Consider the following 25,376-nt stretch of genomic DNA (forward strand, 5'->3'; position numbering starts at 1 on the left):
TGTAGCTTACAAACATTTCTATTGTGTTTCTGCAACCAATTACAACAATGTACAAGTTTTTATGCATACAATACAAGTTACTACAGCTTCGGTCCATGTACCCTGGTCTCCTTTTACAAGGTGGCATTACTACCTACACTACCACCCGTATGATGCGATTCAAAAAGAGCCACTTGAATAGTCCCGCCCTTACACGATCTATAAACATCAATGCATTCCTCTAAATCGGCATCACAGGTTAAAAGAACCCATTCAGAATCATCATCGAAGTACTTGAGATGAAGACAGTTGATATCGGTTATACTAAACCGCTTTGCAATTTCTTCTAGAATTTGAACATATCCCCATTCCTTTTGCAACCGAAAACGCACTTTTTCTTCACCATAAGTTACTTTCACTCTCTGAATATTATCATCTCGAGCATTTCCGCCTTTCGGGGGTAGTGTTGAAGCAGATGGGAGCTCAGTTAACAACTTATGGCTACACGATCTTTGAAACACCTTCGGTTCTAGTTCTTGATCTTGACTATAAAGTGAAACATGAAGCTCGACATCACTCTGGGCTCGTTTCAAAACATTATCACCCGTGAACAGGTGGGTCTCACTCGAACACGATTGACCAGAACTCGAAGTTTGACTACACGACGATGAATGCGACTTCGTGACACCCTCGATGACCTTTGAAGGTGACAACGGGCTTGTTTTTGGGCCTGAAGAGGGAATATTTGAAAATTTTGAATAAAACGAGTTGATTTGGAATGAACCCGGGGCCCCATGAACCGAATCCATCACGAGCTGGATCTATCGTAACAAGTGACCGACTTTCTTGATCTTACGTGAAGGCCAACGTTGGATCCCGTGTTGTCGACATATCCTTTTTAAAGTTGTTGGACAAACTGCAATAACAAAAATGGTATAAGATACAACCATAAGCATGCGGGCCGGGTAACAGGTCAAAACAGGTTAGGCTGTGTGCATTAAAAACAGACTATGAGTTTACTCTTTTGGCTTATTGTTCTATTTGACCCTAATCATAGGTAAACAGGTTCAAATTAATATAATCAACCCGAAAAAGGCCCGAATGCTTACCGCCAAGGTTCTTAGCAGCGTCTTTCAAGCTACCAGCAAAATACTGTCTAAGCATTTCCAAAGTGATGGTCTTCTCGGTCTTTGCACCGCCCCGCCGTCTCTCGGGCCTCTTAATAACATCATTGACCAAACTACCCTCACCAGAACCCGACTCCATCTGTCGTTCAGTAACCAAATCCACAGGCTTTTCCGCCAACATTTCTTCAACTTTCACTACTTTTTCTAAACTATCCGTCACAACCGAACCTTCTTCCAATAACTCGTTATCGGTAACAACCCGTAAATTCCGGCACGCATTTTCGATAATGCCCGACAATGAGTTAAGCAAACCCATTTGCTTTTCTTGATCTTTACAATCAACTGGTAAAAAGTACTCCAAAACATAATCAACATAGCCCGTTAAAGTGCTTCTAAACCGAATTGCAACGACCCCGCACAACCCAAAAACCCGAGCATGGTGCGAAAGCGGGTACTCGGTTTTTGTCATTAACGTTACATCCGATACATAACACGATTGGTTCGTGGTGAAAGCTCTACCAACAACTCCTTCGCCTTTTAACAAGTGGTGCTCGGAACATGCTTCTTGAAAATCCTTGAACTGGGGATCGTGCACATAGCATGCGGAGTCCAAGGTTGATATACAGCGGATCAAGTTCGTGTCTGAGTGCCGGGACCCATCTTTTCCTTGTTGTATGCACGGGACCCATGTTTGAGCCAATGGGAAGTTATGCGTTTCGCATGCCGTTTTTAGGATCTTGAGAATCTCGGGTAATGCGGGTTGATACGGGCTCGAACCTTGCGTCACCTTGAATTTGGGAGAGTTTGAAGATTCAGAACTCCTGAGGTCAACCGCCTGTCAAAAACATGAACAAAAAAATCCGTTCATTTATTGTTCGTATCCGTTCGGTCCGTTTACAGGCTTATATAATACAAATATGTGCATCAGGGTTTATTGTACTATTGTTACCAAAAATTTATATTCTTTTAGTAATACTTAGCTTTTAAAAGATAACAATGTACCTCAAGAGCTTTACAACAGTCTTCAATCTCGAGTGCGTAATTACTCTTTCGAGTAGTCATAACAACCTCGATAACACCGAGACAACTTCGTCTATCCTGATAAAAAATGGGGACCACAACGCTCCCCCGAACATCATACTCTTGAGCATGAACAACCCTCGGGTACTCCACGGGTTTAAAAAACCGAACATCTGGAGTCCATTCGGGAACTTTTCCCATAAATACCCTTCCGGGCAATCCAACAATATCTTTCGAATCATCCTCGGTTGCAAACCAATAGGTTTCCGATATGTTTATAAATTTAGAAAGTTGTGGGCAACCGGGCCCGAGTGAGAAAAGTTGATCATTAGTACTCATAATTTTCGTTCCTTCTCTGGTTTCTGGTAGCCATATTTGGATAAGCGCGTGTTGGTGTAACGCGGATTGTTTAACGTTCTGGATCTCATAAACGAGTCGTTCTGTCACCCCAACATTCACACTTGGCGGGATCCACCATCTTCTCGACTGATCATGAAACCCAACTGAATTACTAACACGGGCTTTTGACCCGTCTGCAGTTTGACTTTGACTTTGACGTTGACTAACAATTTCCTGAACACCTTCTGGTATATGATCAATGTTGTTGAACTCCGAGGGTGACCACAAACACGAAGGATCGACAACCGGAATGTTAGCATTATTACTAATATTATTATAAACGAATTCGGATCCGTGTGTTGCTTGTAACCTACATCCTTCTTGAAAGAGTTCATCATCCATGTAACCGAAATCCATCATGGATTCGAATGGATACCCGAACATGTTATTAGCAGGAAATAGACCTTCATCCATAGCTATGATCTTGTACTCAATATCCCACATATGTTTATCCAATAACAAGAACTTTATTGTTTATATTTCAAGAACAATCTGTAAAAAAAAATTATTTGTATCCAAAACTATTTATACTAAAATATAAACAATTATCAGTTTATACTAAAATATTTGAACAATTATATTTTGGTACCTGATTTAGATGTCAAGTTTGGAACACTTTGTTGATATATTAATCAAAACCTGTCAAAAAGAAACAAGAACATTACTTGATGAGAATCAAACAAATTTAACTATCAAAAAATATAAACTTTACATCAAATCCCAGAAATTTAATCTGAAAATGAAGATTTTTCTGTCAAAAGTTAAATTAAAAAAATATAAGAAAAATATAAACTTGGCAATCAAATCTGTCACATAAAACAAAACAGACTTAGAACTTCAAATCCCACAAAATTCATTCAAATCTGAGTGAAAAGAAAGAAAAGAAAAAGAATGATATAAAGATTATATGCTTGGCAAATCAAAAGATTCTACCAACATGCTTATGAAAGAATAAAAGGATGGAACAATTTATGAAATTAGATTCTTGAATATTCCACGCCCTGCTTGAGGTGCGTGCATATTATGTATATATGTGTAAACCCTCGGGTGGGCAAAAGTGAAATTGCACTAATTTTGACGTTATTTTACTAACCTCGTGAAAATAACGTTAAAAGTGGCGGAAGGTTAATCAGGCATCATGTGGTGGCGTTGATAGCCGAAAGACGAGGGTACATGCACCAATCAGCCGGTATCCCGATGATTGAGTGCTATGTGCTTTATGTCCAAGGCTTGATGCAAAACTACTATCGAGCCGGGGTCTCACTGGAAGCAGCCTCTCTATCCCTGTGGGGTAGAGGTAAGGCTGTCTACATCTTACCCTCCTCAGACCCTAACATAGCTTTGCTATTGGTGGGATATACTGAGTACGACGATGATGATGATGATGATGATGATTCTTGAATATTCCATGTATTGGTTTACCAAGAAAAAAAGTTCCTAAAATGCCCATGAACAGTATATGATTAGTTTAAGTTGTTATAAGTCTGAATCAAACAGACACACATCACATGCATATATAGTAATCATCTGAGTAATAATCACCTTGCCTTGTAATAATCATCATCTCCATGAAAGCCTGCCTGCTTCTTTCTTTGTTGTTTGTTGAATATTCTTGTTTATAATAATAATCTGAGAAACCCCACCATAAAACTATAGGGAATCCCGCAGGCTAGTCAACCAGCTTAATATAAACATAAACAACAGACCACTTTGGATTTCAAACATTATTATATGTTAATTATGTGAGCGTGACAGATTCAAATTTTAAGATGTACACCCAAACTACACTAATTATATCTCTTATTAAAACTATTAATATCATCTTTACTTTTCTTAAGTGTCTCAGGTTGACCAAACACAACTCATTTGTTAGACATGTTGGATATGACAATTTAATATTTTTTGTGTCGTGTAGGCAGTTATCATTTTATTTTTTTTATTATTTCATTTTTCATACATAGTATATTGTCTATCAAATTTACAACTTGGACGTTATATTCAAGAAATGTATCATCTAATCTTTTTAAAATCTATGGTATTAGATGTAATATAAAAATGAAAATGAGAATGGCATCATAATTTAGAGCTCATGAAATATTAAAAAATGGGTGATGTAAGCAAGTTGCAAATAAAATATATGGGTCATGTTTATGGGGACTTGTTTAAAGTAGGCAAGAAATAAAAAGAATTGGATGTGGTGTGTGGATGGTGGGTGATCGATAGTGGAATGGCAAGTACTTAGCAAATGCAAAAGGCAAAAAGATTATGTTTTTAATCACAAAACTATGAAAGAATTCAATTTAAGCCCACCATTGTTCTGGCTTCTAACAATATGACATCCATACTTTGTATATTCTAGAGACTAGACAGACTCATATATAAATTGTTAAACATGTTCCATAAGTGTTAATAGTTATGGCATAAAGTTTAACATCCTACTTTCGGTTATATTAATAAAATAAAGTTCGTTTATTTTATAGCGGGTCGTTATCGGTTTAGTTGAATAGAATACGAGATGGACTTGTATTGGGTAAATGGATATGGGTTATGGACTTGGGTTATGGAGGAATGAAGGAAAGACCATGGGCTTAAGCCCATGATCAAAAATATATATACCCTTAATCCTCCATTTAATTCATTTACACATATCCCTTACACCATCCAAAACACACACTTAAGATTCTCTCTCTAGTTCTCTCTCTCTAAACCGATATCAAGAAGGAAACCGAGAACCGACCCAAGGTAATGATAGTATTTTATTGTTTGATCTTAAAACCGTTAGTTATGAACACGAAACGACGAGCCGACACCGTTAAACCGTTTAAGTCATGAGATCCGGGTGGATTCGGGTATAAACCGAACCTATGATGAGCTTAGGGGTCACCCTAGCTCAGATCTGGATCGAACGGGACGAAAAACGGTGAAAAACGAGTTAAAACACGTTTTTTCCGGCGAATCCGCGGTTTTCCGGAGGTGGCGCCGGAAAGGCGGCGCCGGAAAAGGTTGGTACGAGGTTAGCGATGTCAGGGAATGTTCTGACATTCCCTGACCTAACCCTAATTCGCTAAGGGTAACTAGCGAAGTAAGTGTGATTCGCCAGCCGATTCGCTAAGGAAAGATTAGCGAACTAGCATGTCATTCGTTAAGGAAGTAAGAGCGAACTAGGCCATTCGCTAAGAGAGGGACGAATGAACCCCTTCGTTATAGGATTCATTCGTTGACCAGATCAGTTCGTTAAGGTCCAATTCGCTATAAGGACCAGTTCGTTAAGATGCCTGATTCGTTACAAAGGCAGATTCGCTATAATGGCTAATTCGTTATGAATTCCCATTCGTTAAGAACTAAGTGACGAATTAGAACTTTGAAAGAATGACAGAACAATCCCTGGACTTAGAAAAGAATGATATAATTACAAAGTGACCCTTGGACAAAATGACAGAACTAACCGGTAATAATCCAATGAAGTAAAACCGGCTTAGATACGTAAGATTAATTAAGTATACGATAGGAAGAGTTAGAGCCGTATTTAATATATGTATGATTATACAGTTAGTCGTGCTCAGCTCAAGAAAGGATTAACTATAAACGGTGAACGCAACCGCCTTAAGGTGAGTTTCTAGCCCCACTTCCTTGTTATGTTTTCGGGGCTGTGTGCATACTCGATGTGATAGTTAATACACTTATCTTAAGTGGTAAGTGTATGCCTTGTATGATTTATGTATGATGATTGTTTGACGGTGCGTGAACGATCTTCGGATATTGCATGTACCGTCAGGTGGTAGTTAAGATATGATTGATAAGTATGATGAAAGATATGATGTATGTATGAATATATGATGTATGCATAATGTATGTATGTTATGATGATGGTACGTGAACGCTCTTCGAAGATTGCACGTATTGTCAAGGAAAGTATGTATGAACAGGTACGGTACAGTTACACGAAACAAAGGGACCAGACCCTAATAATATCTGTGATGTTATGGACCAGACCCTAATAATATCTGTGATGTTAGGGACCAGGCTCTAATAATATCTGTGATGTTAGGGACCAAACCCTTATAATATCTGTGATGTTAGGAACCAGACCCTTATAATATATGTGAGGTTATAGGGCGAAAGGCTCTTTAAAACGTATGATTATGTATGTAAAGAAAGTATGAAGGTAAGAATGAAAGTATATGCACTTATGTGTGTATGAAAGAAAGTTAAGAGGTTAAGTATGAAATGTAAGAAGGTATTGTATGATTATGTGATTAACTAGAACTCACTCAGCGTAGCTGACTTTTAGTATGCACGCAGGTGAGTAGAATGAGGCAGGTAGCTTGAGGAGGACACATGGCAGAGTTGGACGAAGCTGGCATCTGAAGATTTTGCTATGATGTTTTATTTTAAAAGACTATGTTTTGTTTTTAAATGACTGTGAATGATCGATAAGACAAGAATTATGGTTATGGAATGTAATGGTTTGAATGTTTTTAATGTTCCGCGAATGTTTTAATTAACTCTGATATTTAGAACTGTGTTTATGAGTAAATCCAACACGAAAGTAGGGTTACCGGTAACGAGGCCTTACAAAAGTTTTTGTTTCTATTTATCTATGGCGATAACTATCTACGTTGTTGATGAGATAATGTATTTTAAAATCTGTAATGGTTAACAAGTAGAAATGAGTCTAGTAATGTAACCTATGGTGATAATACATATGCTGTTGATGACTTGATGGGTGTTGATCATGATAGTTGAGATCAGTGGCGGACCCAGGATTTTTTGTCAATGGGGTCTCAATTTTTCCGGTTTACAAAATTTTTCGGGTCGGTCGTTATTCGGGTCGGGTCGAGGCGAGGAACACAATAAAACACGGAACTATGGTGTCATTGGAAACGAGTAAGTAGAAAGAATCTAAATTACAAACTAGATGAAACATACACTTTTAATTCATACCCGAAAAACATGAACATAATCTATATATATGGTCTTACATAATTGACCAAAACATGAAAAAATAACTCTAACACAAATAAATGATTAATTATAATATACATACACAAGGTAAATAATAAAAGAATATGCAAAATCCATGTTAACATTATATATGTTGCATGGTGATAATGACTATATGAGAGAAACTAACAAAAAGCACAAATACCCTAATTGAATAACTAAGACTAGGATATTAAAAAAACAACAAAAAAGGAGTATGGTGGGGCTTGAACCTACAACCTCTCACAAGTAAAACAAGGGACTTTCCACTGTACCAGTTCAATCTTAATAGTATGGGTTCCAAGTATTAATTTTTATGGGGTCCTAACAAAATTTAATATACCGTCTCTAAGTAATTTTTAAAAAACATCGGTGTCCCGGGACCCCGATCGGACCTATGTGGGTCCGCCCCTGGTTGAGATAATTATGGTAAAGGAAGCAATTCGTTGATTGGCATTGTCGTTCATGTTACATAGTCTAAACAATATTAACTCCTTTATAGTAGCAAAATCCTCAATATTAGCATGTTCTTTAATATTATCATATGCTTATGTCTACCGGCTACTACCAAGTCTATGAATATTTAATAAAAAAGAATTATCGATGATTCAAAGAATCATTGTAAGCATATGAGCTCGATCTCGAATATACTGTCGTAACATCTTGATCCTGTCTAGTTTTGTTTGAATTCGATTAATTATTACACAAAACTAAACTAGATTACCTTTGCTAAATAGAAGGACAATTTCATTAGCTGATTAAGTGGCCTATAAATAGAAATTTGAATTAGCTCTATACATGTCATTGCACTATACAAAATATGTCTATCATGTCAACTTTTGCATTAATGATTTAGTTGAAATTCTTACACATATGACTTGATTGTATAGTATTGTGGCCAAACTGAAGAAAATAAAACCAACGCTGAAAAATTGTAAAATCAATTAAAGCTTATTATTGCTTTATATTTTATTTTATTTTATAGATTATAAAATTCACAGTCGGCTACGTTTTTTTTGCTTTGATTCTTTTGGGTACCTCCCACCTTTTTAATTAATTTTATAAACATGCTTTAATAATTTATAATCAATATTTTTTTAAATGTATCAATAAAACCTGAAAATTTATTTGGCAGTATATATCTTCATTAATCATTACATATTCAATGTTATTTTGTGGATATAAATTATAAACACGAAGGGATTAGAGTTTCCTTTAAGCATAGATAATTAACAACTACGTCACATATATAAAAAATCAACATTAGGCTTTAGTGGATTTAGTTGCAAGGTTAGGTTTGGATGTTTAACCCCATTTATATTCATGTTCATATTCATAATCACAACAACTATAATATATATATATATTGTGATGTTAATCCGGTTAAGCCCAAATCTTAGCATAATAAAAATGGTGCAATATTTGAGGAGTTCATTGGCACAAAGGGATTATATATATATATATTTTTTTTTGTAATTTAATAACACTCAAAATAATGTTCACTTGTCCCAAAAAGTTTTTAAAATATATATCACACGTAGCTTTACACTATTATCCAACTAGTTTGTTGATTTTTTTATAGCAAAAGCAATATTATAATATGCAATTAATCTAAAAGTTGGGTGTAAGCTGTGATTGTGGTCCAAAAGAAACTCATAGCTAGTATAGTGTGTACAATAAGTGAGCTCGAATAAAACATCTTGATCCATCCCTAGGCCTTTGCATTCTTTATTCATATGATTGGGTGTTTTGCCTAAAAGTATGCATCACACACAAATTCTTTTATTCTTTCTTCACATTCATTGATCATTGAGTTGCGAATAGAATCACTGTCTTGTGATATCAGTTGTTGGTTTCGGGTTTACGATAATATGAGTATGAGTAAACATATAAGGAGCATATATAGATCATAGTTGAAGATTTGAGTGCTTAGATATAAACAAATAGAAATACATGGTTGATAACTTGGTATTTGCTTTATTAGTACAATGCGATTTTCTCTTTCACAGTAAATTCTTTAAAATGGTATAAAATAGTGAAGGGTGGAAATAGGATGAAGTAATTGTGACAACCTTATTACATGAGGGTAACACCACATGTGCTTAGGATTTATCAATTTTTATATCAATTGTTGTATGATCTCGTAGAAACATAAGTTACCTCAGTCTTCTTTATATCGTTGGTAGGAACATAAGTTACTTCCAGACACAAGCAACAAGCCAATAAGTATGGCGTTGGTAGAAACCAAAGTTGTTGCTGATGTTACAATTGTATCAAAAACACAATAATTATTCATAATTAATCATTCCAAATGATGAAACCATTTCGATTTAACTTCAATCTTACCTGGCTCAGAAAATGATACATGATATCAATATGATGGGTTTTAAAGTGTTGAACCAAGTTCATAAAGATGGCTAATGCGCTATAACACTTGTGTTGTTCACCATGATTTGAGTCTTTCCAGATGTCAATTTCATATACTTTTAATTGATTATGCAACCAAACGATATGACCACAACAATTATCATTTTATCTAAACACCCTATGATATAGTCTCAAGTTGTTTTATGAGCTACATGCTAGTTTTCTTTCCTTTTTCACTTATCTCTAACCTTATAACTAAAAAAATTATAATAATTGATTGATTAGTAGTAATATTTCGTAAATTTGTGGTTTCTTAAATTGATTATATTTCTTTTATAATTTTTAGTTGTATTTGAGTAGGTGTTTATTTAGATTTTATAATTGACTTTTTTTTAAAAGACCAACAAAATCATTTTATATATTTTTTTTATAATTATAGCTAGTGTACTTGACTATTTGTTGGCTAAATGGTTTTACTTTTTATATTTTTATTTTTATGATAATCAGTGAAACATAAAAAGTCAACTTTGACTATTTTTACTACGTCATTTGAATATAAAATATAACTTAAAATTTGATCCCGTCATGTATACTAAAAATGGGTTTAGCCGTTACATCCTCTTTTTTTTCCTTAGTTGTACTTATCTTTTTCTTTTTTTTCAACCAACTTATTTGTAGTTTATTCCTTCACTTGTGCTTTTGCAATCATGGTCCTTCTATCACTAGGTTTGAATATTAGTAGTTGTTGATTATAATACTAATGATATTTTTGACAAGACACGAGTGCCAATAAAAGATCATCAGGTTATGGCATATCTAAACTTAATTAATAAACGAGTCATGTTTGGATTGGTCTATCCAATTAAAAAGGAAATGTTTAAGTTGATTTATTTAACTCGTTTAATTAAAAGGTTGACCCGCTAACCCGATTAATCCAGTTTCTACAACCATCAACCCTATTAACACGTTTACAACTTGATTATTACTCTCTAACTCATTTGACATGTTAATAAGTTATAAACGGGTCATGCTCAATTATTTTATCATAAGTATGTACGTGTTAGGGTTTATGCTTTTTGCATGAATAAAATGATGGTTGTCGGTTGAATGGTTCACCCTTCCAACCCATCAACCTAATCCCGTTCTGATTGATATCGAAAAATGAAACAACAAGTTATGTTTTATAAAACCAATCTTAGCTCTCACACACATCACATCTTTTCAAAGTGAGGACGTCATTCTAGTTTTGACTGAGTGATGAAGATGAGGGCATGATTCGAACTTACGACCTAAGCTTGAACTACCTAACCACTTCATCAACTTCTTTCTTTGTATTTAATCAGTTTTCATATGTTAAAAAAAAAGGAAAATAGACCAAAGGGGAAAAGGGTAGGACTCAAGGCCATGCCCCAAACTTTAACTACATAACATTTAATCACTCTACCAACTTGTTTGTAATTAACTAGTTTTGATATGTATATATGCAAAAACTGTCAATGATATAGCACAAGTTCTCAAAATACATTGTTAACATAGATATATGAAATGGTTTTGTGTAGCCCTATTTAGCTAGCTCAAATTTAGCTTATATAAACAGACATAAAAAAGACCTTATTCGACTTGATTCGTTTACAACCCTACAGTTATAAACTTATATCACATACTTTGGATACACGGTCACATAGATAGTCTACAATGTGATGTCTTCCATGATCCTACATAATGTTATTGATCAGCATTGATTGTGTAGCCATTTTATTGAATAAGTCTCCAATAACACGATAAAATTCTCCAAAGACTTTGTAAGAAGTTCAATGTAACACCCCAGGAATCCCACATGCGTCATGGACATGAGAGGTCCTTGGCTCATAAGTAAATGTCTGGCCTCTTAAAATAACCAATGCGTTTTGGGCTTGATGGTAGCAGATGAGAGGAGAGCCCCACGTTTACGCGCGCACATGTGAAAGTAGTACTAGGACGGGTAACCTCCTGCAAAGCGGACAATATTGGTGGTACTAAATCACGTGTCTTTTATTTTTCTATTTTTTATAGACCAGCAAAACAAACTTTCATTAAACATAAAAACATTTAAAGAAACGTGTACTAGCAAGGTGCTGAACTATTATAACACCATAAACAAATAGGGGTCATGCGAATCTTATGCACCAATACACACACACACACAACTCTAATCGTAACATTTGATGAACATATTGTAAAGATAAAGTTGGTAAGTGACATATATCGATAAAAATAAAACTTTAAGATTTAGCCAAAAACTCGAATAAGACTTGTTTGTTAGAGTATTTATCAGTTTTTTTCACTTTATTCAACTTGAAAATTTTCCGGTTGACACTAAAAACTGTTTATTCATTATCAGATCAGATTAAGCCGAATAATTTAGGCTAAAGATGTAATAGGTACATAACAATTTCGGTTCAAACCGAATTCATACTTTCGAAACCGAAAACTGAAAATCCATTTCGCTTTCAACAAACCTGAATGTATAATTTGGTTCGGTGTTAAACAGTTTACTTGGTTCCAAAATCAATTATAAGGAAATTATTTAAATTATTAATTCTAACTTATCTATACTACATATAAAGCATGAGTTAAGGACCTCTTAAATTTTAAGAGGTACTAAGCTCATTGCTTTATATACAACACATAATGCATAAAAAATATAGAAGTTAGGGGTAATTAAGTCTTTACATACCTCAAAATACTTACAACTTTGGTCCCTTAACTCCACTACCTTTTTTATAAAGTTTAATAATAGTTACACATATACTCCCTAATTCTAAACCAACTACCCCACGACTTTTTAACGTTCATAACTTTTTCAAACGTTAATAGTTTTTTCAAAAATTTACATCATAAAAAAGAGAATTTAATTCTCTTTAATTCGAGTATGATATTGATATAGTTTTTTAGTTTTAAAAAAGATAGCATGTTACGCGCTTACCTTTTAGAACCGGGTTACATATCGAGTCGGGCGAGCTCGGGTCATTTGTAAAAGTACATTAGGGTCTAAATGAATCGATACAAAAAATAGTTAATTTGGTTTGGGCTCGAGTAAAAAGGGGTTAGGTCAGAATGCTATCGAGTCGGAACGGGTTTGGGGCCAAAACGGGTTGGTTTAAAAAAATAATTTATTTCAAATTATTGTATATTTCAGGTTTGCCTTTTGATTTTCGTTACAGGTTAGGTAGATACCGTTGTTTACATGTACCGGGGCCGATAAACACGAGTCCAACACAGTGTAACTCACGTAACCCAATCTTGGTAAGCGCTCAACCCAATGCCCTACGTCATTAATCGGCATGAATTACACGTGTGGTGTTGGTTAAGGATGTTTTAATGTTAGTAACGTGTATTCCCCTCCGGTTACGCGTGTTCAATCTTCGATTACACGCAACTGACCTTACACGATTTACATGCCCAATTTTAGGCTACGTGCGCACTGTCATCAGGTGACGTATGAACCGACACGAACTATACGTTCAATGTGGAGCTACGTGCGCGTCCCGCGCGATCGCGCGATCGCGCGGGCACAAGGCTAGTTTTACATATAAAATAGGAGTAATAAATAATTATCGTCATATCATTCTATCTATCCTATCCATGTGGGGAAACACAGTCTCATTCTCATCTTCTTTCTCGAATGGCTTCTTCACCTCTTCCCTTACCCTCATTTACCCCCAATTTCAAGGTATTCTATATATATGTATACATCACACAGTACGGAAATTATTATTTACAACACCAGTATGTTCACACTTCACCTCTTTTTTTAATCTTTGTGTTGTTACACTCAGGGTACAACTTGTGGGTTTGGTCTGAGGGCTCATAATATTAGGTCCATACGTAAGGGATTCAGGGTTTCTGCTGGAGGTAATATTATATTCTCTATTTTTGACTTTTTGAGTTAAAAAGGTAGGATCTTTAGCTATATGTTTCTGTTGAAATGTGGTTATGCACACCAAGTGTTTGTGCATCGTTTGGGACTGGGATTTTGGGGTTAGTTTGGTAATTTGACTAAAATCCTGTTCAAGTTAATTGGCAAAAGTTGAATTTGAGTTTCATGGGAATTAGGGCGGTAAACTAACCGAGCGAGCACAAACAAGGGCATGTTCGTCTTCGTTCATTTAACTTTAAATGAACACTTAATCGAAAAAATATCTGTGCTCATTTTCTTGCGTTTAAAAAATGAACATGTTCGTGTTTGTTTATGTTCGTACGTTTAAAATCAAAACGAACAGTTCATGAACACAAATGAACATAATTGAACAAAAGACATAATTTGGGGGGTTTTATAGTTTGAGTCACTAGCTAAAATTCATCAGTTGAATTTGAAGAGCAAACCTAAATAATCATAACTCAGAATTGGTTATTGCCATGAAGGCTATTAACTGGCAAAATTTTCTAATTTTTGTTTGCAGATTTTATAATTGAAGAAGATGATGTTCTAGTTACTTTTTTGAAGGATAGAGAGTTGAATGGAGATTTTATAGCAAGAGTGTGTGATAAACTTTGGACGAGAAACGCAATTAAGATTGATAATACTGAAACCAACTTAAAATATGACGCTAATCAACCTGATGAGGTACTTATCATCTAAAAGTAACTTAACTTCTGCTTTCATAACAAATGAATATTATGAGTTTATGACACATTTGGGTATTGTAGCCATTTGTGGATGAAAATACGGGTGGTTTTCTGAAATTGACAACAACAAATGATTGGATATTAGGGGAAAACACTGCACCGATAAACAAAAAGATGCGAGAGAAGGTATGTGTGTATTTCATCGTTGCTTTACTTATATTAATATGTCTGATTAATATGTAATACCTTTGAGTTATAATGAACTACGCATAAATGTTATTGTAACAGGAACTACGTGATGACAGCGAAAGAAGAACCAGACTGAACCTACTTCAGTATGAAGCGGTATGAAATGACCAAACTACCCTTGTCATCTTCAATCTCTATGTTATAAATCAAAATCCAAACTGTGAACTCATTAGCATTAAACCAAAATATCTCAAAATCAAACCCTAACTAGAAGAGTTTGATGCTACTGTTTGTATATACTTATCTTGCAGGTGAAACGAGAACTGTTGTATTTGACAGTTGGCATTGGAAGCGCATGCAGTGTATATTGTTTTACAGTTTTCTCCATCCAGGTATTTAAGTAGAGGTATAATTTCAGTCATTTTTGTTCTTCATATATGTACAGTACAGCCAATATGTTTTATACCTACTGAAACAAAGTTTACATGTTAATTGTTAATGAAGTTGTAAACCCTAAAAGGTATAATTATTGAAATTATATATGATAATTGTTTTAAGGCTTGTTAAAAAATATTATATAGCCTTTTATAGTTGATAAAGTAAAATTGTCATCTTTGTTAAATTTGGTAATTTTATCTAATGGGTTCTTAAATAATGAGAATTTACCAAACATTCAAGCAAGTAATTATGTTATTACAACAACTTCAAACTGAAATACATATGAACATATTACCTGCAATACATTTCAATAATCTGATTGCGATTATAATTTAATAATACATAATCAGTTTCGAAACACACATCCAAATCCCTTATCCTTCAAATGTCATTTGCAAGGAAGTTGACTTCACACACAAGTTGTTGAACCAATGAGCGAGTTTATTCTAGTTTTTTATTTATATAACTAGTTAATACAAACAAGTGTGACATCTTTATGAATGAACTTATATGTCTTCTTTTTATTTGCTTAGGCTGCTGTCAGTTATGCAACGGGTGTCCTTTTCAGGTTAGCTTAAAGTGATCAACTTGCTTATTATTATTTATTTATTTATTTGGTTTGACCTTGTGGCAATAATGAGTTTATTAATAACCATAGCATGGTTACCATCACATACACATAAAATCCAATCGGTCGGCACTTAAGTAAAAGATACAATGGATTCCATACAAAGAATGCAATCATTTTCTCAAATTTGGCCAAAAAGTAAAATTCAAAGTTATGTCTGCAATATCAAAGTCTTCTACTTAGATAAGGTGGGCATTGGGCAACTGTGTATGGGTCGGTTTTGGGTTCAAACCAAAAACCAAACTTTTTTGCTTTTTGAATTTTTGACAACCAAACAGTTTCGTGTTTCCAGTTTTGCAATTTGGGCTTAAAGTTTTTGGGCTGAAAAAATTGGCCCAAAAGAATGAATTTGGGCCTAAATCTTCTTTTTTTTTAATTAACAAATAATTGATTATTTGGGTTACACTATTTATTAAATCATAAAAAAACTTAAATGTTCAAGTAAAAAATGAAAATCCACAAATCGGTTTGGTTTTTTCGGTTTTAATTACACGCAAAACGGAAACCGAACCGCATGTTTGGTTTTTATGAAAGCATAAAACCAAATCGTCAGTTTTTCAGTTACAATTGGTTTTTTCGGTTTTATACACACTCCTAGACTTGGGAGTAACAGTAATGAGTAATCACTGTTTTTAAATGGTTTGTATAAAAACTAAATAAAAGAGAATGGAAAACTCTTCATAGTATTGTTGGGCCAAAATAGCAAGGGCCTGATATGAAAATGTTTCCTTATGCTAATGAATGTTTAGACCATTATTACATGCAGTTGCCTGTATCTTCAACTCTTGTACCGATATGTGGACAACATTTCAAGAGACCAAGTTCCACAATTTTTAGGCAAAGAAAGATAAAAAACTAAGCTACTTGACTCACATATGATTATATTATTTTTATTAAATATTCATTACATTAGGCTTAAAAGTTACACCTTTGTTTAATATGAAATTAGAATTGGAATAAGAAGTGATGACCTGGCGGATACCTTTGAACGGGTGGTGAAGGGTTGCAGCATGGCTCTATCATCCCCACGCCTTGTAATCCCGGCTGCCATTTATGGATTGTGGGGCCTGTCTCAACATTTTGCAAATGACTTTTTTCAGGTATTATAAAAAAAATATATAAATAAATCATTAATGTGTTATTCATGATTACAAAAACCACACTGTTACAATAATAATCTAATATTTAAATATTGATAGGAGATTGTATGCTGTAAATTCTAAAATTAAACTATTTTGGTTGAAATTTTGGCTTGTAAACGAACTGAACGAATGATTGAACACGAACAATTGTACGAACATGGTTTTCTTGTTCGTGTTTGTTAATGTTCATTTTTTGTTAGTATAAATGAACGCTCCACGAAAGTAACTGAATGAACATAGATGAACAAACTTAACCGAGTGAAAACCAATAAAAACTAAACGCAAACATCAATTGTTGGACCTAAAAAGTTATTTAAACTAAGTTAAATTGTAAGAGATGATAGGCTAATTTCATAGAGTTAGACTAATTTGGAATGAGCATAATATTTTTAATGAATATACAGACGATCGTAAACAAACAAACTAAAACAAATGTAAGCTAACGAAAATAAATGAATGTAAACGCGACACATAAATTAATGTATGTTTGCGAGCATAAATGAATGAACGAGACATGTGTTCATGATCCTTCATTTTACTAAACATACAAAAAGTTTTGCCCATGTTTGTTCGTTCGTTTATTAAATAAACAAACTCCCCGCTGAACAGCTCACTAAACGTTCAGTTCATTTACATGCCTAATTGAAATGACCTGAAATAATAATTTTGTTTCCTGATTGTTATGGGTGTTGGCTGTAGCTTACACCAGCAATGGTAGGTGTGTTTGCATATAAAGCTGCTGCATTGGTTCAAGTTTACAGAGATAATGAAGATCTTCAGTTAATTCTTCCCGGTAATGACGAGGATGACTGATATCTTCAACAAGACATCATTATTTTTGATATAAAGTGGTGTATTTTTGTGAGAGGTAAGATGATATTTATATAAGTAGAGAAATACTTGGATCTTCATCGATTCTCAAATTTGTGTTTTTGTAGCTTTTGTTTGTACATATGGAATCAATGTTTTAGTGAGCTTTTTGCTGAATGATCTCATAAACTTTTATATATAAAAATCCCATTTAATAAACCCAATAAACATATTGGTAATTAGCTCATTCAAATTTAAATCAAATTAATCTATTCTAAACAACAATTTAGCGGCAATTCAATTTGAGAATACCGATCGACGTTGGACTATCGTTGTCAACAAACTAAACAAAGCAGCCAGGGACCAATTTTGAGTGTCGACCAAAGCAAAAAGAACCAAGGATCGGTGATCAAGTTCAACAACCGTCATTTGAAATTCAATGGCATACGAGTTGATGATCACGAAAGCATATTGATTACCTCAATCCTCATTTGGTTTCGTTCATCATATTCCTCATTCAATTTAGGTATTTACAATTTCCAAATTCTTTGTTTGCTTAATTTGGTCATTAGATAAGTAGATTGTGGATAGTTATGTTAGTTGGATTATTGATTAGTGATTATTCATTTAGTTGATTGCTTGAATACTTGCATTCAATGCTTTGACTATTAGATTGATAGTTGATTTATACTTGAAATTAGTTGATTTATGGTTGATTCTTGATTGATTAGTTGATTTATACTTTTAAATTTTATATATACACAACAATCTAATTTGACTAGTCGCGGTTTTGATCACAAAGCGTACTATTAAGATTGTAATGAGCACTAACACACAAATGCGTGTTTAATAGTGTTTACAATCAAGCTTACAACCTCACTTCTCGTTTGCAATATTGAATCTTGATCTTGTCAATGGAATGTTTAAGAAAATAAAGATCGTTTTGGTAACTACGTGCTACTAAAAGTTTGTTTTACAAGAGGTTGGTATTAAATGCGATCAAGTGTTGGATTTACAACAGAATATAAAAATTAAGAATTAAACTTTAATTAAGGTAACTAATTTAGTCCAAATATATATGTCCTAATTTAACTAGTCAAAATAATGACCGAATTTCACTAGTCAAATTTGATAATAAATCATCCAACGGCAATAAAAAAATCATATCCAAAATTAAAAGTCAAGATTTGCTTAATAACATAAGGGTAATGCTCCCCAAATAATATGCTTGGACCTGTAAACGAACCGCATGCCACTTCAGTGAACTGTTTGTAAACGAACATGAACAAAAAAATCATGTTCAGTGAATTAAACGAACGAATATGAACACATGTTTTGTTTGTTCATTTATGTCCGTTTATTTACGTTCATTTACATAGTAATAAAAAATAATTAAATATTATCTGGATGAGTATGCAATTCTTCGATTCCTCGGGGTCGACTTTTAATTAATACTTTGGAAATGCCACACATGCAATTCCATCGACACAAGAAGATATTTTCATATTTTTTAGTACATAATTCTTGATATAATTTCTTATTTTTTAATCTTCTTGCAGACCCTCAGAATAATTTTTGGCAAATTGGAAATAAATAATCCCAACTTTTGTGTATTGGCCGAATATACTTTAAAATTCACTATCAGCGGTCCCAACTCTCAACTATTTTTGTCTCAGTGGACCTCTGTTAAAAACATTTAACGTCGTTAAGTTTTTTTTTCCAAATTTCAAACCAATGTTTTAGTGTTTTTATCATAAATCAATACGATTTGACTGATGTAAAACCTACGTGGGCCTGTTTGTAACATCAATCAACCCATACAAAAAAACGATCCAATGGCTCTTATTCATTCACTAGCCGTTGCTTTTGAAACCAAAAATAAGCGAACAAAGGCACAGACATAAATCACATCTTTACAATTCAATTTCAAAACAATATTATTATGGGTTTTTAATAAAAACTCAAGATTTCACCGTTGGGTTTATAAATTCATTCACTTTTTCACTTTTTTTTCAACCAATTTCCAAGAATTTAAAGTTTCCGGTGAGTTCTTGATCATCTTAGGGTTTATTTGTTTCTTTATCGTTAACCCGGTTATGGGTTTTGTGTAGATTGTTCAATGGCTGGATCATCACAGGAGAATTTGATGGGTATTGTTCAAACCACAACAACACAAGGTGATTTAATTAATGATCTTATTAATGCAGATAACCTGTTTGATTAAATGCCTAAGTGGTTTTATATTATAATAAACCCTAATAAAAATTTGAAATTTTGTTGTGAAAATCAGGAGGTCAAAAGAGGAGGGTACTGGGAAGTCTTGATCAGAATATTATCAGTGATCCGTATGCCAACGGTTTGCCTGGGTATTTAATCTTTTTGTTGTTGATGATGTTTGTCAGTTTTTAAATGTCCTTGTTGGTTGATAGATTGTGATATTTGTTTTTTTGTAGAAAAAGAACAAACCCTTGTAAGAAACCCTTGGTGCCGGTTTGTGGACCCGTTACAAGGTTGTTAATTAGTCTTTTTTCTGGTTTTTGGTTTTTGTCTGTGGAACAAATCACTTATCAGATCACAATATTGTTGTTTATGCAGAGGAGTAAGTGCACAAGTCACCACTAAACCGTCACCGGCCTTGCCTGAGGTATCCGGCACAATATTATTTGTTAGGAGAGTGCATGTCGGTTTGGGTTCAAACATTCGGTTTTCGGGTTTTTGAAAACAATTGTTCTCTGGTTTTTTAGGTTTTTAGTTTCACAATGGGTTTGGTTTCGGTTTTTTTGGTTTGCCATATGGACTTGGATTTTTTGGGTAGAAAAAAATGGCACAAGAGAATGAATCTGAGCCTAAAACTTCAGGCCTAATTTTTTTTGTTAAATAATGATTTATTAGTTATTATTACGCATTTGGGTCTAAAATTTTGGGCTACACTATTTATTAATCTTTTGAAAGTTACTTAACATTCACTAAATAAAAATTATAATCCTACATAAATTAAAAAATAGTCAAAAGTTTTGGTTTTTATGGGTTCAATTCGGTTATGAAAGCCGGCTCGGTTCGGTTATTTTTTGGGTTTTCGGTACACACAAAACTTAAAACAACCAAACTGGAAATTTTGTTTTTGAAAAAAAGCATTAAACCAAACATTCGGTTTTGGGTTGGGTTAGGTTTGTTATTTCGGTTACGGGTTGCTTATTTCGGTACATGCAAAACCGAAACGGAAAATCGGTTTTTGTAAAACATAAAAGCAAACCATCAGTTTTGGGTTGGGTTTAGCTATGTCGATTAATTTGGTTACAGGTCATTTAATTCGATAAAACTATAAAAGTCTAAAACCCCAATCGGTAAAAGATGCATCAACTTCTTTTATTATTTTTTTATAGGGAAAGAAGCAAAAAAACCAAACAATTCATGTTGCAGTTGACGCTGAAGGCTGCAGCATCATTAATGATGAAAATGATTTTAGTGAAAAGAAGGAAGCAATGCTGGAGGATATTGATACAATGGTATTTTTATTTTTTACTTTATTCTTATTCTTCTTAGCATATTTAATTGCATATTTTAATATGTTAAATTCTTATTACAGGATGTAGATGTATACGAGGAACCGATTTTAAACATTGATGATGAAAACGAGGGTGATCCACTTGCAGTAGTTGAGTATATTGATGAAATTTATATGCATTACAAAGAACAAGAGGTAATAGTTTCTTTAATCTTCTTTTTATGATCATTCAATAATAATATTTTGGGTAAATTACAGTTAACATCTTTTATGCATTGTAACTTGAAACTTTCATCCTTAAACTTTAATTAATACATAAAATGCCTAGTTTCCATTGACTGACTTTAAATATTCTAATAACCTTTTACAAAATGACAATTTTGCTCTTACAACCTTAAAAATTGTGTAGTTACAAAAAACGTTCCTGAAGTTCATATGTTGTCTTACTTTTCGTGCTCTTCACTAACTTATGTTCAAAACTCTGTTAACCTTTTTTACAAAAATGACTACTTTGCCCTTACGACTAAAGAACAAAATGTGTATGTAATATTTTGTTACTTTTCTTCCTTTCCATGGGTTGATGTTAAATTCTGTTAATTTTTAGAAAATGACTGCTTTGCCCTTACAATTAAAAGATACTGATCGTTTTCACAGTTCTTTTCTTTTGTATTTATTTCTTTTCTTTTTTTCTTATTCTTGAATCACAAATCGGCTTATATATATTATACAAATTGCAGATAACAAGCTGTGTTTCACATACATACATGTCACAACAACATGATATAACCGGTAGGATGAGAGCCATTCTCGTGGACTGGCTAATTGAGGTACATCATGCAACGGTTTATTTAACTGCTTTCATACTGCTAGATATTAAAGCAAAAGTTTTATATTAATTTATGATGTCATATTAATCTATCTAATAAACCACACAAACAGGTTCATTACAAGTTTGAACTCATGGAGGAGACGTTATACCTAACAGTCAATCTCATTGACCGGTTCTTGGAAAGTCAAACTGTGTCAAGGAAGCAACTTCAACTTGTTGGAATAACCGCAATGCTTCTAGCCTGCAAATATGAAGAAGTTTCCGTGCCCCTTGTTAATGACTTTGTAGTTATTTCTGATAAAGCTTACACAAGGATTGAAGTTCTTGAAATGGTACCTAAAAATCAAGATTTTATTATCGCTTTTCCGTTATTAATTATAACCTAATTATTTTCATTTTATGTTTAAAGGAGAAGCAAATGGTGAATACACTTAAGTTCAATCTTTCGGTTCCAACTCAGTATGTGTTTATCAAAAGATTTCTGGCAGCTGCAAAATCTTCCAAACAGGTTTAATATATTATTTTGTTTTGATTATATCTGTTATTTATTTTTCTGCTGCGTTTTAGGGGTGTGCATGAAAAAACCGATCACAAACAAAAAGCGACAATTTGGTTTTATGCTTTCATAAAAACTGAATTATCTGTTCGGTGTCAGTTTTGCGTGTAGCTAAAGCTGACACTACCGAGCCGAACTTATGGATTTTAATTTTAGTTTTGATATTTAAATAATTTATGAGAATTTAATATATAATAATCAACTAATTATTAATTAACTAAAAGATATAGGGCTAAAGTTTTAAGCCCTAATTCATTAGTTTGTGCCAGTTCTTTTCAACCAAAAAATTTCAAGCTGAAAAGGTAAAACTCAAAAAACTGTATTGAACCAAACCCAAAACCGAATTTTTGGTTTGAACCCAAAATCGGCACAAACCAACTCCTAATGCAGTAATTGATTTTGGATTAAAGAAAGGGACAAATACGAAGGCTTTTTAGATAAATGCAAGCTTTCTTTTTTATTTCAAATATCGCACTGATATTATATTTCATCCACTCGTTTATCATATTTCTTTTGTTTTTTTCTCATTGATGTTCTTTTTTTTTTATGAAAATAATAGTTGGCGTTACTAGCATTCTACATGATTGATATGTGCTTGGTGGAATATGAATCACTGAAGTTCTCTCCTTCGTTATTAGCAGCAGCTTCTGTTTTCACTGCTGAATGCACTCTCAACCGATCGAAAAAATGGACCAAAACATGTCAAGTTTATTCAAACTATTCTGAGATTCATCTGATGTAAGATTTTGTTTTTTAATTCTGGTTTATTATGCTTCAACTGTGTGTATCAAAATGGCATCTTGTAACACAAAACACAATGTATACAGGGAATGTTCACAGATGATGGTTACTTTGCACCAGAAGTCAGGCACAGGGAAACTTGTGGCTGTGTTCAACAAGTATGCGGCATCAAAATATGGACGGGTGGCACAAATCGAACCGGCTGACTTCGTGCTGTATCCAACGTTCTGGAGGTGACTGACAGACAGACATATTACTATGCTATAAACATATTAATTTTTTTTTGATGATTTGATTTTGGGCAGCGTATTGTGGCTGCCCGCTTGAAAGTTATTTTGGGATTATTTTCAAGTGCAACTGTTTAGATCATTGACTGTGTTTGAGGATGGCCTCAAACTGTTTAAGATGTTTTTAAGTTGCCCTTCTTAAATATTGTCATGGAAGTTTATGAACTTACAGTGTATAAAACTGTTAAATGATGCAATGATGGATCTATAAGAGAAGTTGAGGGTAGTTTAGGCTAAAAAATTTTGTTCAGGTATAGTGATACATAAAACAAAGAAGGAAAAAAAAATGGACTCAAAATATATTTCGTCAAGAAAGCTGAGGGGTAGCGCTCAACCATGGCTAGACCCACCCTAACATGATGACATGAAAAACCTTCCACGTCCATATATATTATGTGAGACGGTGCAGCTGAAAATAAACTTATATAACTTTTCATATATTATATAGTTTTTATTTTCATTAATCCCAACACAATTTTTACTTTATATGAATAGATGATTAACACCGAAAACAACTTTATGTCTAAAAATCAATCAATAATGTAGCTCAAAAAACCGAGTGTACGTAACAGATCATATTATGATCACACAGTTGTTTATTATATATGCATTCATGATCCATATTCATATATTCACATGCACTATTTTTAAAACGGCTAATACATACATCCATTAATCATAGTATAAGAGAATAAGAGAATGTAAATTGTTGTCCCTTTCATTGATGTTTACATCCCTATATATACAAGAGATATCCCGATATATTTGGGATTTGAATCAATATCAATCTCATCTAAACAAAGCTAACCAATCAATCAATGGTTCTAAATAAGCACATGATTATATAATAACTTATATGCATGCTATTACATAGTCCTAAATCTAAAGCTTCATGTGTTACAAGACTATAAACCTAACCGCCATAAGAGAAACATCACTGTTCCATTCACACAAAACATTAGAATCTATCTGTAAGTGAAATCGAAAGACATGCATTAAAAAACAATTCAAGATTTATTATACTATACTAGAATATATATATGCTTCTTATATTTTGTCAAAATATGCATCTTACAAAACAACCTCATCACTGTAACTTGATAAAACTAGAAAATATCGTACTCGCTTTCTTCTTGATCTTCTTCCGCTTCCTCACTCTCCTCCAATGCCTCAACATCCGACATTTGAAAGGTAAATTTCTTGTAAGGCGCTATAACCCTCATCTTCGGCCTTCGAGACTGACTTGGAACCACTCCAGTGTCAGATACCGCTGGAGTTCTTGGTGGGGTATCAAAATGCCATCGGCTTTGGTCCGAATGGCATCCCATCCAACTCGAGGAATCACTTGATTCATCATCTTTTTCTTTTTCATCATATCGTCCCGCAGGATAAACACCGCTATCATCATCATCATCCACCGTACTCTTCTTGGCCTTGTTGATACCACTCCCACCGTCACCACCAGAAAACCTCTTCCTCTTCCCACCGCCACTGTTTAAAACCGGCATCACGGGTTCTTTCACGTAACTTCGGGCGGTATCTTCGAGTTCGTCTTCGTAACTCATCAACGGCAACGCCTTGTTATCGTAGCCGCCCATAGCGAGAGATCTTGAGACTGCAATATTAATATGTGTAGAAAGAAGAATGTAGAAATATTAATATGAATAAAGAAATATTGAGATTGCAATAATATGTGTAACGTAGACGAATGAATGTGTGTGTGTATATATAGGAGTACTGTGTAAGGGTTTTGGCAGCTTAAGAAGAT

At 33.8% G+C, this 25,376-nt stretch overlaps 2 protein-coding genes and 1 pseudogene across 4 annotated transcripts; 2 read left to right on the forward strand and 1 right to left on the reverse strand.

Annotated features, from left to right (window-relative positions):
* Positions 1 to 113: 113 nt before the first annotated feature.
* On the reverse strand, positions 114 to 3,189 carry LOC143538311 (protein NLP5-like; annotated as a pseudogene). Its single transcript, XR_013136227.1, has 4 exons — positions 3,115 to 3,189; positions 2,109 to 3,017; positions 1,089 to 1,941; positions 114 to 895 (listed from the first exon to the last, which is right to left on the reverse strand). The product of XR_013136227.1 is annotated as a protein NLP5-like (transcript).
* Positions 3,190 to 13,470: 10,281 nt separating this feature from the next.
* On the forward strand, positions 13,471 to 16,610 carry LOC143538290 (uncharacterized). Of its 2 annotated transcripts, none has more exons than XM_077031880.1 (8): positions 13,471 to 13,587; positions 13,694 to 13,769; positions 14,318 to 14,481; positions 14,565 to 14,669; positions 14,772 to 14,828; positions 14,984 to 15,064; positions 15,644 to 15,678; positions 16,505 to 16,610. In XM_077031880.1, exons 1-8 carry the CDS (start codon positions 13,540 to 13,542, stop codon positions 16,587 to 16,589), a joined length of 651 nt encoding a protein of 216 aa, XP_076887995.1. In that variant the 5' UTR covers positions 13,471 to 13,539; the 3' UTR covers positions 16,590 to 16,610. The 2 variants fall into 2 exon arrangements, with proteins under 2 accessions (XP_076887995.1, XP_076887996.1); XM_077031881.1 differs by having other exon boundaries at positions 14,984 to 15,078; positions 16,505 to 16,541.
* A 138-nt stretch (positions 16,611 to 16,748) lies between these two features.
* LOC143538277 (G2/mitotic-specific cyclin-2-like) lies at positions 16,749 to 23,731 on the forward strand. Its single transcript, XM_077031866.1, has 13 exons — positions 16,749 to 16,838; positions 17,580 to 17,673; positions 19,802 to 19,867; positions 19,981 to 20,056; positions 20,144 to 20,200; positions 20,286 to 20,334; positions 21,074 to 21,196; positions 21,277 to 21,390; positions 21,933 to 22,022; positions 22,135 to 22,356; positions 22,434 to 22,532; positions 23,140 to 23,318; positions 23,408 to 23,731. Exons 1-13 carry the CDS (start codon positions 16,749 to 16,751, stop codon positions 23,556 to 23,558), a joined length of 1,410 nt encoding a protein of 469 aa, XP_076887981.1. The 3' UTR covers positions 23,559 to 23,731.
* The last annotated feature ends 1,645 nt before the right edge of the window (positions 23,732 to 25,376 follow it).

Source organism: Bidens hawaiensis, unplaced genomic scaffold (genome assembly GCF_021521415.1).
Source record: "Bidens hawaiensis isolate Kalapana, Puna unplaced genomic scaffold, B.hawaiensis_p1.1 tig00011542_1, whole genome shotgun sequence".
NCBI classification, from domain to species: Eukaryota; Viridiplantae; Streptophyta; class Magnoliopsida; order Asterales; family Asteraceae; genus Bidens; species Bidens hawaiensis.